The 14,082-nt window shown below is 39.8% G+C and overlaps 1 protein-coding gene across 1 annotated transcript in view; it reads left to right on the plus strand.

The window, feature by feature from the left end:
* Nucleotides 1-7,613, plus strand: part of c7b (complement component 7b) — a 43,664-nt gene extending 36,051 nt beyond the window's left edge. Inside the window, exons 13-18 of the mRNA XM_024262672.2 lie at nt 1,157-1,244; nt 1,336-1,468; nt 3,870-4,061; nt 6,789-6,885; nt 6,973-7,151; nt 7,239-7,613. Of these exons, the coding sequence (XP_024118440.1) occupies nt 1,157-1,244; nt 1,336-1,468; nt 3,870-4,061; nt 6,789-6,885; nt 6,973-7,151; nt 7,239-7,411 (862 nt within the window). The 3' untranslated portion in view covers nt 7,412-7,613. The remainder of the gene's footprint in view (nt 1-1,156; nt 1,245-1,335; nt 1,469-3,869; nt 4,062-6,788; nt 6,886-6,972; nt 7,152-7,238) is intronic.
* The last annotated feature ends 6,469 nt before the right edge of the window (nt 7,614-14,082 follow it).

Below are 14,082 nucleotides of genomic sequence, written 5' to 3' on the forward strand. Positions count from 1 at the left end.
TATTTTGGCCAACAAGTGTGTGTGCAACTATAGAGTGTGTGTGTAGACAGGCCCCGCCCATTCTAGTTTATCACTTAGTCCTGGTTGTCTTATGATGTTGCTTCCCTCTGTTGCCATCTTCTTCTTCCCCTCTCCCTCACCCTCTTCCTTTTTTCCGTCCGGTCCAACAAGAAAGAATAAATAAATAAATAAATAAAATAAAACATAATCAATATAAATAAAGTTTAGCATTAAATACAACAGGGGTTTATACTCAATAAATCCCTGTTGTGACAGTAAAATCTGCCCAACACAAGAAGCTCTCAGCCCACATCTGTTGGCTCAGCTGTTGGACAGGACAAGTTTAAAAAAAAAAAAAAAAAAAAAAAAAAAAGGAGCTTGGTTTAGACGTGGTGAACTTGGCAGAGGTCAGGAACGGAGAAGGGTTTGTCAGAGCCTGAGGCAGGGCGGTGGTGAAAAACAGGCGAGGGTCAGGCACGGCGAGGAGTTTGTCACAGGCTGAGGCAGATCGGTGGTCAAAGATAGGCTGGGGTCGAGGCAGGCTTAAACAGGAACAGGACTGAAGGAGGTAACACTCAGAATTGGAGGGGAATAACCAGAACAAGACTTTGCACCTGAGTACAGCCTGAAGCCTCCTCATATATGTTTGTGGTGATTGCTTGAATGAGGGACAGCTGGTGAGGTCTGGGAACAGCAGGAAGAGGCTTATGGGAAATGAAGTGAAGTGAAGATGAGGCTCAGGAGAGATTAGAACTCAGGCGATGGCTCCCTCTGGTGGTCTGAAGGGAAAACAGACTGATTCATGACAAAAAGTCACTGTCCTCACCTTTAGGGGGGGGGTTTCATATCTATTAAAAGATCACCAAGATAAGAGGAGCCAAGTACCCATTAAGACTCGGTGCAATTCTCATATTCAGTAGTGGTCTTTAGGAAGATAATGGCATAACAAGAAAGTTGTACTCTCAGATGTTCAGATCTGACAACAAAACTTGACTATTGGTATTTCTCATAGCTACATAGAAGCAAAGCTTAAATATAATTCCGATGCACTCATCTAAGGATCTAAAGTCTCATGAACACATTACATTTCTGTGTTTTTTACCAAATGTAGGATGTTTGGAATTCATTTTTGTCACTGTGGATTGTTCTCTAACAGAATGATGGCACCTCAGTGCTTCGGTCTTTCCATTCCCCCACCAAAAACTTGCGGGCCTCCTCCAGGTCTCAGGAATGGATTTGCTATGGTAAAGTGAGACATTCAGACACATTTTATTCAGAAACTCAAATGTATAACTGTTTGAAGACTAACAGTTTCTGTCTCTTTTTATTTGACAGAATCCTAAAGATTTGTATTTAGTTGGTCAGAAAGTGGAGTACTCCTGCATTGAGGGATTTTACCTGAGCGGAGACGCTGTGGCCACTTGTGAAGATGATCAGATGTGGAGGACTGAGGCAAAGCTTTGTAAAAGTAAGCATTATCTCTCATTGCAAGGTCAAATTCAGCTGAACAGCATTTCCATCAAACTCACTTATTCCTCTGTCAGATTCATGGAATCTGATGTTGTAGTTTTATTATAACTAGGCCAGATTCCATCAGCTTTTATTTCTGTGATATTTCTAATTTATATCAGCTAAAATTTTACATACCAGTGACAAACATTAAACCACAGATATGCTGAAACTGAGTTTGTATATTTATTTGTTAACATAAATCCCTGATCTGCAGTACAAACTTTTATCCTGCTGATTAACTTTGTGTGAAAGAACCCTTTGCTTCAACTCATCTTTCTTGATATGTACAGGACTTTGTGTTTGATTTCTGTTAAGAATTTTTCTTAAATGGAGCAGCATCTCACCAACACGTCGCCCGCGGGGGCCAGGTCGCCCTCGAGCACCTCATAAGTCGCTCGCCGGTCTCTTTTAAAAATAGCACAACTCACTTGTGAGTCACTCGAAAATTCCTTTTTATTGTGGTGCAATTTTTTGAAATCACACCTGCCTTTACAAAGAATTAAAAATGAAAGCATTTTAAAAATATTAGTTCATTATTGCTGAAGCCAAAAAAAAAACGCCTATCTCACTTTATTTAAAAAAAAAATTTTTTTATCGTTTTCTCGACATAATCAATAACAGAATGAAGTGTCCATTTCTCCCTTTCCTGCATGGAGACACAGAGACTTTACCTGTTTTAAGATTCTTTATTTTGTGGTTAACAACAAAAACAATAGAAGAAAACACTCCACAATAGTTGTTTTTGGTCAATTCTTTTACTCATCAGTGAAGCTGCGCTCCTCTAACGCCTGAGAGAACCAGCCCCCTCCCTTTATTTCCCCCAAACCCCAGCTGCTTTCACATTAACTCTGAAATGTTGCAAATTGGATTTTTGATAATTAGTTATCTTTAATAGAAACACAATTTCTAAAAAAAAAAAAAAAAAACTTGCATTTTTCAAAAAAAGTTTTTGCGCGTAGAGGAGCTGGTTTTGGGGGCGTATTGAAATGGATGGAAATTTTTCGCAAAACTGTAATGGAAATGAACTTTTTTCTTATTAAATGCGCTGCTGAAGTGTCTGTCCGAGTACAGCACAGCGGGCGTCACGAGACGTCCCACAGCGTCACAGTTAATCATGCATCTCTGTAAAATCAATAACCAAGATTTCCTATTTGCTTCATCTGTAGCCACACTTCTGCAGCCGGAATACGATGCAGAAGTTTCATTTGAGGTTCATCTCGAGTGCTGTGACAAAATTCAATGGATCTTGTCGTGTTCTTTCTTTTAAATACCACTGAACAGACTTCTCACTTGCATCTAAGACTGTCAGTGGACTCGCTGTGCGAGCCAGCACGACACTCACTGCTGTGACGTCACTCAAATGTTCCCTCTTTAGTGAATGAAATATAAAAAGCACACACATCGCCGTGTTTTTAATGACTTATCACATGAGTTGGTGTGTGTTTTATCGCATTATTATGAAACCGTGTCATTGGGACTGTGTTTTTTCTACATTCCTAGAATTTGGTTAAAGTTTCATGTGTAATGGAAACAGAACCCAGGGCTGCTGAGTGTCTCTGCATGGTGCGTTCACTGAGCCCCGGATATCGGCAGTAAAACGAAGCAGTTTATCAGAGAAAACATAGAACACCGGCACTGATCCGGATATAATCGATTGATTAAATAGTGTCGACGTTTTCTTGAAAACCTGGTTTGTTTTGCTGCGGATTCTATAAAAATGACGTATGATGAAGTTTGTAGGGGACTAAGTTGGGCCAAGTAACTTTGGGTTCACCCATATCCAGAGCTCAGTGAACGCACCATGCACAGATTCTTGTCTGCTGTGGGATCTGTCAATCAACCTGTTCAGAGGTTTAATTAAAATAAAGGGACGGGTGCATTAGACTGAATTAAAGCTTTGAGGAGCGTATCCACTAATAATAGTTATAATTCATTAACAATAATTAATTAATAATTAATCAATAATAGTTATAATTTTGCTAAAAACATTGCATTTGGTCATTACCTCAAAATGTGGCAAGATCTATTGAGATTAATAAAGTTCTAAATATTGATATTTGTTTCCTAGTTTGTTGTCATTATTGGTAATTATGGTGAGAAATCAGTCTTTACATAGAGGAGGATCATTATTATTATTAATAATGTATAACTAAAGGCAAACTAAGTAAATTTGTTATTTCAAACTGGTAGCCCTTCGTATGACTTAGTACCCATGAAGTAGCCCTCAGTTTCAAAAAGGTTGGTGACCCCTGGGTTAGATGATGGAAGACACAACAAAAGAAATGTTTAGCAGAAAATAGCTGTGAAACTATAAAAGTTCCAAGTGAATGCTAGTTGATGTCCATCTCCTACTCCAGGTTCCACATGTGGGACTCCTCCAGTCAAAGGTCTGGTGATAGCCAAGCCCTCAAAGGTAGTCTACCAAATAGGTGAGAGTGTGTCTCTGTCCTGTCCGGAGGGGTGGGTGCTGGGAAGTGAGGAGTCTACCATCATGTGCAGCCCCAGTCTGCAGTGGTCTCCTTCTTCTGAGGACGTCCACTGTGAAGCAGGTACCCACCACAGCTGGAAGATAGGAAATAAATGAACACCATCAGTTTTGGCGCACACAGTTTTAAAAAGACGATAAGCGTAAAGATTAAACTTTTTCTTTTAGTTGCATAGCTTAACATAGTTAACCCTTTAATACCCAATCTCCAGTGTTTATGATCATTGATCTGCTGGAACTTTTCAACTGTTAACGTGATCGACGTAATTTCACTGGATTCCGAAGGAGAAGAGTGGCTCGCGCCGCTTTTCTCCTTCAGAATCCACTGAAATTACGTTGATCGTGATAACGTTGAAAAAATGACAGTATATTAAAGATTTTGTGTTAAAGTGCCACAGATGATGCCTCAAAGGATTAAAGAGTTAAAGACCCACTCCGATGAAAATGTTCTCGCTGTTTTTAAAATTTTCTTGTGGCATTTTTCTCATGATGGAGGACATTTATAAAGATTATTAAGTTTGAAATTTCATTTTTTGAGTGTTTCTTCATTTAAATCATTGAAAGTCAGGAGCAGATAAAAAAAACGCTGCTTGAAAAGGATTGTATTTTGTAAGGTTGAAAATGTTCTTGGTGGACTACAAGCTCCCTGCTCTGCTCCATTCTGATGCATCCACTTGCAGATAAATAGATCCATGTACGTCTTTGTTGTCCTCATTTGAGCTGGAATCTGGATCTAAACTGTATGGCTGGATAGCTCAGCTATTGCTCACCATTTTTGTTGCACCGCTAATGTCATGTTGGGAGAGCTAGTGGGAGAGTGTGTAAACAGAGGGATGATATGAAATAAGGACAGAACTCAGTGGCAAATTTCTGATGAGCTCATGCAGAAATTATGTCTTAGAAAATGACAGTTTTTTTTTATTATGTCTAAAAACAACATAATAATTAAAGCCGCAAGCGGCGTTGGATGGCCCGCAGTCGCTACCCGCCCTCACCCTCGCCGCCCACTCCCTGGCCGCCCTCTCCCTCGCAGCCCGTCCTCTCCCTCGCCGCCCGCTCATACGCACCAACGCCGTGCTCGCTGCCCGCCCCTACGCACCATCGCCGCCCTTGACGCTGACCTTTGACCCGAACTCATCTGCTTAGCAGCCACTATGCACCACTAACCCCCCCCCCCCCCCTTACAGTATAGCTGGACTGTGATGTAAGTGAGAAATTGCTTAAAAAGGCACTTTTTTAAAAATGGCGGCTTTTCTGTTAGGGTTATCTCCATAGCAACCATTTTATGTTTTGTTCGCCCGAGGTCACCGAACAGATTGACGTTAGTTTCGCAAGAATCGGCCAAAGTACATTTTTGGATCTCCTTAGCAACGGATGTTATATGCTAACCACGCCCACATTCCTTATATGGTCATATTCTATGATATTATACCTGTTACAGCTTAAGCCTTGGATCAACATATTAAAATCTCATAGGAATGCATTGAAATATGAGCGTGTATTAAGACTACGTCACTTTTGTGAGCTCGCCACACGCACGCCGTTCAAAATCTATAGCTTATAATACCATATATTTTATGCCAGTGGCTTCCCAATGATGCCAAAAGCGTTTGGCAAACGATTGATAAATATCCCTAAAAGTTATATTTGTTTAAAGTCTGTGCTAACAGGGTTTTTTTTGGACAAATCAAGATGGCGGCCCTTCCCAAGGTCAAAGGTCAAAGGTCAACGAAACTTTAGGGGTCGTTGAAGACTAACGCCAGTGGCATGTGGCTCAAATTTCGTAAAAATCGGACTAACAAAAGCTACGTTTTAACTTTGTAAAATTCACAAAATGTCAGATTTCGAAACAAAATGGCCGCCAAGTGGTAGGTCGTGGAGCCATCCCATAATAATGTAAAATTTAGCCATGGATATATCCAATAAGGCTACGTTGGTTTCGTTTGCGAATTGCAAACTTTTTTTTTGATTTTGCTGAGTCAGCAGTTTTTTTCGCAATGGTTTTTTGCATACCAATTTTACGCATTACGGTTTCGAAAGTTATGTTGTTTCGTTCAGCTGGGGCCCCCGCACGCGCGAATATCTTCCCAAGGTCAAAGGTCAATGAAACTTCTAGGGTCATTGTAGACTCCCGCTACGAACATGATTACCGAATTTCGTGAAAATCGAACAAACAAAAGTGTCGTTTTCCCATATTGTTGAAAAACGTGAAAATCGCCATTTTTCTGATTTCGGCGCAAGATGGCCGCCAAGCCGTAGGTCGTGTGGCCATCCCATAATAATTTCAAATGTTTTAGGGCTTATCCCTGACACGTGTCATGGACTTTCGTTTGCGTATTTCGAAATATTTTTTTTGGCCCCATAAACGATTTTTGGCCCATTCATTTTTTTTACGGAAACGCTCGCCGTAATGTCATCGTTTTGGGCGGAGTCACGCGCAACATGCCAAAAATTCATTTTCAATTTTCCCTAGGTGTGATAAAATTTTAAGGTACTTTTCGTTCATGTGGCGGGGGTGTAATTTTGGCTCAAAGGCGCAGAAAGATAGAATGTTAAAGCAAAAACAATATGGTTCTTGCAGTCAGTAGACTGCTGCTGCGGGCCATAATAATTGAAAGACCACTGGGAATGATTTGAAGGTATGTAAAAGGTTGATCAAAGTGGGACTTCAAGCTTTAGTCTGTGTGAAAATGACTCTATCAGAGGGTCATTATTAATGCACATTTATCTGTCTTTTCCTTCAAAAAACTTTAATCCCAGCCTCCAACCGCTCGATATGTTTTATTCTTAGTGCCCCCTCTTCTCGCTCCCCCTGACATTCCAAAGTGTAAAGTATGGGAGAACGAAGGAGAACATGGATGTGTTTGTAAAATGACCTTTCAGTGCCTGTAAGCCTCATCTCTTTAATTTTTTAACTTTAATTTTGAACATCTTAGTTAAAGACAAACAAAGTAATGGTATAATATTTCCTTTAGAACTTCTTTGATGTTGTGTGCCAAACTTGGCTCCAGACACATGTTGCTAGGACTCTGTAAGCTTGGAGCTCTGCAGTGTTTGGGGAGGAACTTCACTCTTGTTAGAGACGAAGAATGTGATTGGCCGGAGGAGACATTCACTTCCTGTGAAAACTGCCAGCCAGGGACAGTCTGTCAGGGTAAGAGCACTGAACTTCTTTAAAAATCTAGTTATGACTTTTTACATCTGCAGCTTTAGCATTGTTATAATCATGTCTACAATTCAGAAGGAAGATGTTTGTGCCAGGAGGCATCAGATTGCCCTGCAGACTCCACACCCATGTGTGTCAGCTCCGGCAAAGATGCCACCCCAGTGACCATGACTGAGTGTGAGGTGGGGGCCAAGCGCTGTGGTGCAGAGCGTCTTCACGTTGTAGACATCAATGCTTGTCCAGCATGAGATCTTTGGATCATATCAGCTGTGTTTTTGTGTTTGTCTGTGACATTGTGCATTGAAAAGAAATCATATTTGAAATGTTGGATTTTTCTAGACTTTCTTGATAACCTGCTTTTTTTTAATCTGTTGTTTTCTAGAGTCACATTGATGTTTTCTGTTCTTTTTTATTCTTAAATAAGATAATAAAAAGTTATGAGTGCCTTAATGTGCGTGAGTTTAGAGAAGATAAATGCAACACATTATGTTGATTGGATAGAATGTGTCAAACACTAAAATCAGACAAACTCTGAAACCCTGGAATCTCTATATTTTATTGGATAGATGAAATGTCACTGCGTTCACATTTGGGTCATGAATGCTTATCTTAAAAATTGCATAATGTTTTTTTCAATATTCCATGGCAGAAAAATCTTCTTTAAAAATGATATAGACTTGAATTTTTAAGTTGGAGATGTCTGACTTCTTATCCAAGGGTTCTCTGAACTCTATATTATGGTTATCATCACACAGCTTTACTTACTGGATGTTTTCCACAACAATCAAAAGAGATCCTGATGAAACAGACCTCTTAAAATGATAGATTAATAACTGTAAACTTACCGTGCACATCTGTATAGATTCTCAGCAATCCAAGGTGGGTCCATATCAAAATTCGTTTTTAAAAGCAAGGTCTTTTTTTTTTTAAGTTGAAGACAATATTGCCCTTGATCAAAGAAGGCTTTCTCAATTCTGTGTAATGCTTGTGGTACAAAACACACAATTATTTTTTGAAAATCTGATTATGTAACGTGATTATGTATCTTGCCACACCATGAAAGAATAAATAAATGAATAAATAAATAGTACTAAAAAGATAGAAAGCAGAAATCTAGAAATCTGGCTTTGTACTGCAGTGAGGAAACAATATTTTCTGGGCCTGTCCACACCAGTGAATTTTAAAATCAATTCTGAATTTCACAGGGAGCCAATGCAGCAATTTTAAAATTGGTGTGATGTGTTCCCGCCCCCTGGTCCTCGTCAGCACTCGTGCAGCTGAGCTTTGTAATAGCTGAAGGTTTGATATCCTTTTTCTTGGTAGACCAGAGAGCAGGGCATTACAATAATCTAATCTACTTGAAACAAAAGCATGCATTAGCACCTCTGTGCTGGCAAGAGAGAGGAATGGGTAAACTCTGGCAATGTTTTTAAAATGATAAAATCCTGTTTTTGTCATGTTTTTAATTTGTGGAATAAAATTAAACTCAGAGTCGAAAATCACGCCCAGGTTTCTCACACGGTGAGAAGTTTTAGAGTTTTTAGTTTAGATAAAACAAACTCTCTCTTGTCTTCAGAACCGATCACTAAAACCTCTGTTTTGTCCTGGTTGAGCTGTAAAAAGTTCTCTGCCATCCATGACTTAATGTCTAAAATACAATTTAAAAGAACGTTGACCGACTCTTCATCATCAGGAGACACGGCAATGTAAAGTTGTGTATCATCAGCGTAGCTGTGAAAACAGACGCCATGTCTCCTGATGATGTCCCCAAGTGGCAGCACATATAAATTAAAGCCGCAAGCGGCGTTGGATGGCCCGCAGTCGCTACCCGCCCTCTCCCATGCCGCTCACTCCCGCGCCACCCTCTCCCGCGCCGCCCTCTCCCTCGCAGCCCGCCCTCTCCTGTGCCGCCCGCTCATACGCACCAACGCCGCGCTTGCTGCCCGCCCCTACGCACCATCGCCGCCATTGACGCTGACCTTTGACCCGAACTCACCTGCTAAGCTGCCACTATGCACCACTAAACCCCCCTCCCCTTACTGTATAGCTGGACTGTGATGTAAATGAGAAATTGCTTAAAAGGGCACTTTTTTCAAAATGGCGCATTTTTTTGTTGGTGTTATCTCCATAGCAACCATTTTATGTTTTGTTCGCCTGAAGTCACCGAACAGATTGACGTTAGTTTCACAAGAATCAGCCAAAGTAAATTTTTTGATCTCCGTAGCAACGGAGGTTGTTTGCTAACCACGCCCACATTCCTTATATGTCCATATTCAATGAAATTATACCTGTTACAGCTTAAGCCTGGGATCAACATTTTAAAGTATCATAGCAATGCATTGAAATATGAGCGTGTATTAACACTATGCCACATTTGTGAGCTCGCCATGCTCACGCCATTTAAAATCTATAGCTTGTAATACCATATATTTTATCCCTAAAGCTTTTCCAATGATGCCAAAAGCGTTTGGAAACGTTTGATAAATATCCCTAAAAGTTATATTTGTTTGAAGCTGGTGCTAACAGTGGTTTTTTTGGACAAATCAAGATGGCGGCCCTTCCCAAGGTCAAAGGTCAACGAAACTTTAGGGGTTGTTGAAGACTAACGGCAGTGGCATGTAGGTCAAATTTCGTAAAAATCAGACTAACAAAAGCTAAGTTCCACCTTTGTAAAGTTCGAGAAATGTCAGATTTCGAAACTAATGGCTGCCAACTGGTAGGTCGTGGAGCCATCCCATAATAATGTAAAATTTAGCCATGGATATATTCAATAAGGCTACGCTGGTTTTGTTCACGAATTGTAAACTTTTTTTTTTAATTTTGCTGAGTCAGCAGTTTTTTTCGCAACGGTTTTTTGCGTACCAGGGCCGCATTTTACGCATTACGGTTTTAAAAGTTATGTCGTTTCGTTCAGCTTGAGCCTCCGCACGCGCGAATACCCTTTTTGCGCAAATCGGCCAAAAAATGTGCAAGCTAGCTAAAACCGTGGCGGTTGCGACCTCGCCACGCGCACGCCATTCAAATTCTGCAACTTCTAATTCCAACATTTTTCTTACAGTACATTCCCATTTATGGCCAATGATGTGTCGTAACAATTGATAAAACCCCCTAGGAGGTATTTCTTTTTGTAGCTTTGAGTAAAAGTGCTTTTTTTCAACATTTCAAGATGGCAGCATCTTCCCAAGGTCAAAGGTCAATGAAACTTCTAGGGTCGTTGTAGACTCCCGCTACGGACATGATTCCCGAATTTCGTGAAAATCGAACAAACAAAAGTGTCGTTTTCCCATATTGTTGAAAAACGTGAAAAATGCCATTTTTCTGATTTCGGCACAAGATGGCCGCCAAGCCGTTGGTCATGTGGCCATCCCATAATAATTTCAAATGTTCCAGGGCTTATCCCCGACACGTGCCATGGGCTTTCGTTTGCGTATTTCAAAATATTTTTTTTTGGCCCCATAAGCGATTTTTGGCCCATTCATTTTTTTTACGAAAACGCTCGCCATTATGTCATCGTTTCGGGGGGGGGTCACGCGCAACATGGCAAAAATTCAATTTCAATTTTCCCTAGGTGTGATAAAATTTTGAGGTACTTTTCATTCATGTGGCGGGGGTGAAATTTTGGCTCAAAGGCGCAGAAAGATAGAATGTTAAAGCAAAAACAATATGGTCCTTGCAGTCAGTAGACTGCCGCTGCGGGCCATAATTAAAAAGTAGTGGCCTAAAATTGAGCCTTGGGGGATCCATCAATTGATGTCAAAGACCTTTGAAGAGCATGTATCCATACTTACATAAAATCTACGATCTGTGAGATAGGAATAAAACCACTTCAGAACAGTACCAGCGATGCCCAAACCTCTCAGCCTACTACCGGTAAGTAAAATCTTGTGATCTACTGTATCAAATGCTGCGGTCAGATCCAGTAGTACCAGGAGTGAGAGTTTCTGAGAGTCAAGGTTACATCTAATATCATTAACTATTTTAACCAGGGCTGTTGTGGTTTGTTCTAAAACCAGATTGATACTGGTCAAATATTCTATTTTTATTTAAAAACTCATTCAATTGTATTAAAACATTTTTTTCAATCATTTTACGGTAAACGGTAAAATGAAACGGTAAACGGTAATTATCGACCAGTATCCAATGGTAAGTTGGATACTGGTCGATAATTTTTTAAATTGTTAGGGTCTAAATTACTCTTCTTCAGCAGAGGCCTCACCACTGCTGTTTTAAAGGCAGAGGGGAAGACCCCTGTCTGAAGAGAGTAATTTACAATGTTTAGGAGCTCAGGCTCAAAGGAGTCATAATGCGTTTTTAAAAGTGATGTGGGGATTGGGTCTAAAAGGCAGGTGGTTGGCTTTCTCTGGGAGAAAACTCGACCAAGTGCACAGCATCAACCAGGACAAAACTTTCCAGTGTTTCCTCTGATAAATACAATGTTGTTGATTCATTAAAATCAAGGTCAACTTGAGTTAAAAGACTAGATCTAATAGCATTGATTTTACTCCTAAAGTGTCTGCAAAACTCTCACATGTAGGATCTGATGCCGTCATGGAGGACCTCTGAAAATCACCTTTGGTCAAGGTGTCTATAGTTTTAAAGATGAATTTTGTATCATTTTTATTTAGTATAATTACATTTGAGAAGTGGAGGGTTCTAGCTTTTTTTTATTGCATAACTACAATCATCAATCATGATTGAATGATGACTAAAAGCAGCTCGGGAAAATCTGTCGATCAATTGTTTGAGATGGGGCCAGCAGAAACCACATGCTTTTTGTTGGGGAGGTTGAAGTAACGCCAATTTGTTTAAGCTAAGCAGATGGCAAGATGCTATGCTTATCAGAGCACAGGAAGAAGAAGAAGAAGGGTAACGTGTTCTTTAGCCCCAACGATTTATTTGGAACTCGGTATGTTCACAGTTTTTGAAATAATGGTAAACAAGATGATTTAACATAGTTTGTAAAATAAATCAGATGAGAAGACAAATAACTTCACATTTACAGCAGTGAAGGCATTTAAAAACAACTAATCTCCTCAGATTTAGAAATAAACTAAATATATCATCTTCTAGTGCCCCCTGCTGGTGAAACAGAAATGCCTACACTCACTTTCACGTGGGACACAGCTTTGCTCTCCCCCACCCCCACTAACCAATTAACTATTAGGCTCACTCCCGCTAATTAAAGGCTCTCACAATCAACTCAGAACAAACTCGGAACATAAAATTATTCATTTAAATACACAAAATGAAGACTGTATGTTTACTTTAAATAAATGAACGAAGGTCTTGGCACAAGAGAGGTGTAAACATAACAGAAAGTACTCACTTTGGTCATTCACTGAACCCTTGGAGTTCCAATCAAAAACTCAGATTATAAAAAGGTAAAAGTTAAAGGGAGAGAACCTGCTTTCTTTGCAGCTAACTGCTTCTCCCTCTAGGAGTGCTCAAACCCTCCCTCAGGATAAGGAAAACTTCAAATTAAAAGCCTTTTCTACACTTTTATTTAGGCATCTAATGGTTTATTACTTGAAAAACTTGTGGTAACAAAAAAATATAATGAAAAAAAAAAGGATAATCAAGAACATGTTAAAAAAAACGCTTTCAAAGCAAGAATTCTGACAAATAAAATGACTGAGTAATACCTGTTTATTTCTCTGTAAGAGTTCATGGGATTTTGGCTTGTTAGAGCCAGCAGGTTCTTCCTGTTTGGAACATAAAAATGAGGAGTCACTCAGTCCAGTAATCTATGTACAGTCAACAGGAATCAACGCTCAGACTAGATGCAAGTCCAACAAGACTCTGCAAAGAGCAGTGTATGTAGCCAGACTAAATACTGAGTACCGATGAGCTAAATGGGAACCAGCTGAGGAGATCAGAGTCCTGTTGGAGTCAGAATTCTAGTGAGTGCTCCCTCTAGTGGCTGGAAGTGGGAGGCCATGGTAGGTGGTCTCTTGCTTCCGGGGACGCTCCTTGGGAGGGGGCTGTCAGGTCTCACTCAGTCATGTCCTCCTTTAACCATCAGAGGGACCCCTTTCCTGAGTACTCACCATCTTCAGCACCTTCCTTGCTACAACTCCCATCAGCCACAGCTTTAATCTTCTCTATCTACAGCAGATCATCATCATCCTCATCAGAACCACCACCACCATTTATACCCAGTCCAGCCTCAACTTCAGTGCACAGTCTTTATAGTTATAGCTATAGGGATGTCCCGATCAAGTTTTTTTTGGGCCCGATCCAATTCCGAGTCATTGGATTTTGTGTATCTACCGATACCGAGTCCCGATCGGATACTTTTATAACACATTTAAAACATGAATAAATTGAATAAACAAATTTGTGTTGTCCCTTATTTATATTTCATTAACCTTCTTTTATCATTAAACACTTAAATAGAACACTTCTGTGGAGTAGCTTTACTAAACAGTTAAAAATACAGCAAATATAAACTAGAAAAAAAAATTCTATTTTCCTGTTATATAAGTGATAATTAGTCATGTGATAAGGTTTATTGACTTTAGCTTTAATATCTTTAGAGATATTGAACATTTTGACCTCATTTGAAATTCTTAAAAATAAATTATGACTTTGTTTTAGCATAAAATTTGATGAGTGTTCGTAAATAGCTGATATCATTATTAGTTTTAATGTATTAGTTTCATTTATTTATTTTTAAGATTATGTGCTTCTTTTTTAAGTTCTTAAGACATCACATTTTCAGTTTAATTTTCTTAACTTTTATTTCTCTGTCAGATAAATAAAACAGGCATATCAAAGGACAGCTCGGGTCCTAAGAAGTTGAATCACGGCGCTAGCACATAGATATAATAGAGAGTAGATGCCGCATCGACCGCTACTTCCTATTGCCGCTGACGAGCCGCGGGGCCGCCATCTTGGACCGGTCGCCCTCTCCACTTGT

Source organism: Oryzias melastigma, linkage group LG12 (genome assembly GCF_002922805.2).
Source record: "Oryzias melastigma strain HK-1 linkage group LG12, ASM292280v2, whole genome shotgun sequence".
Taxonomy (NCBI): Eukaryota; Metazoa; Chordata; class Actinopteri; order Beloniformes; family Adrianichthyidae; genus Oryzias; species Oryzias melastigma.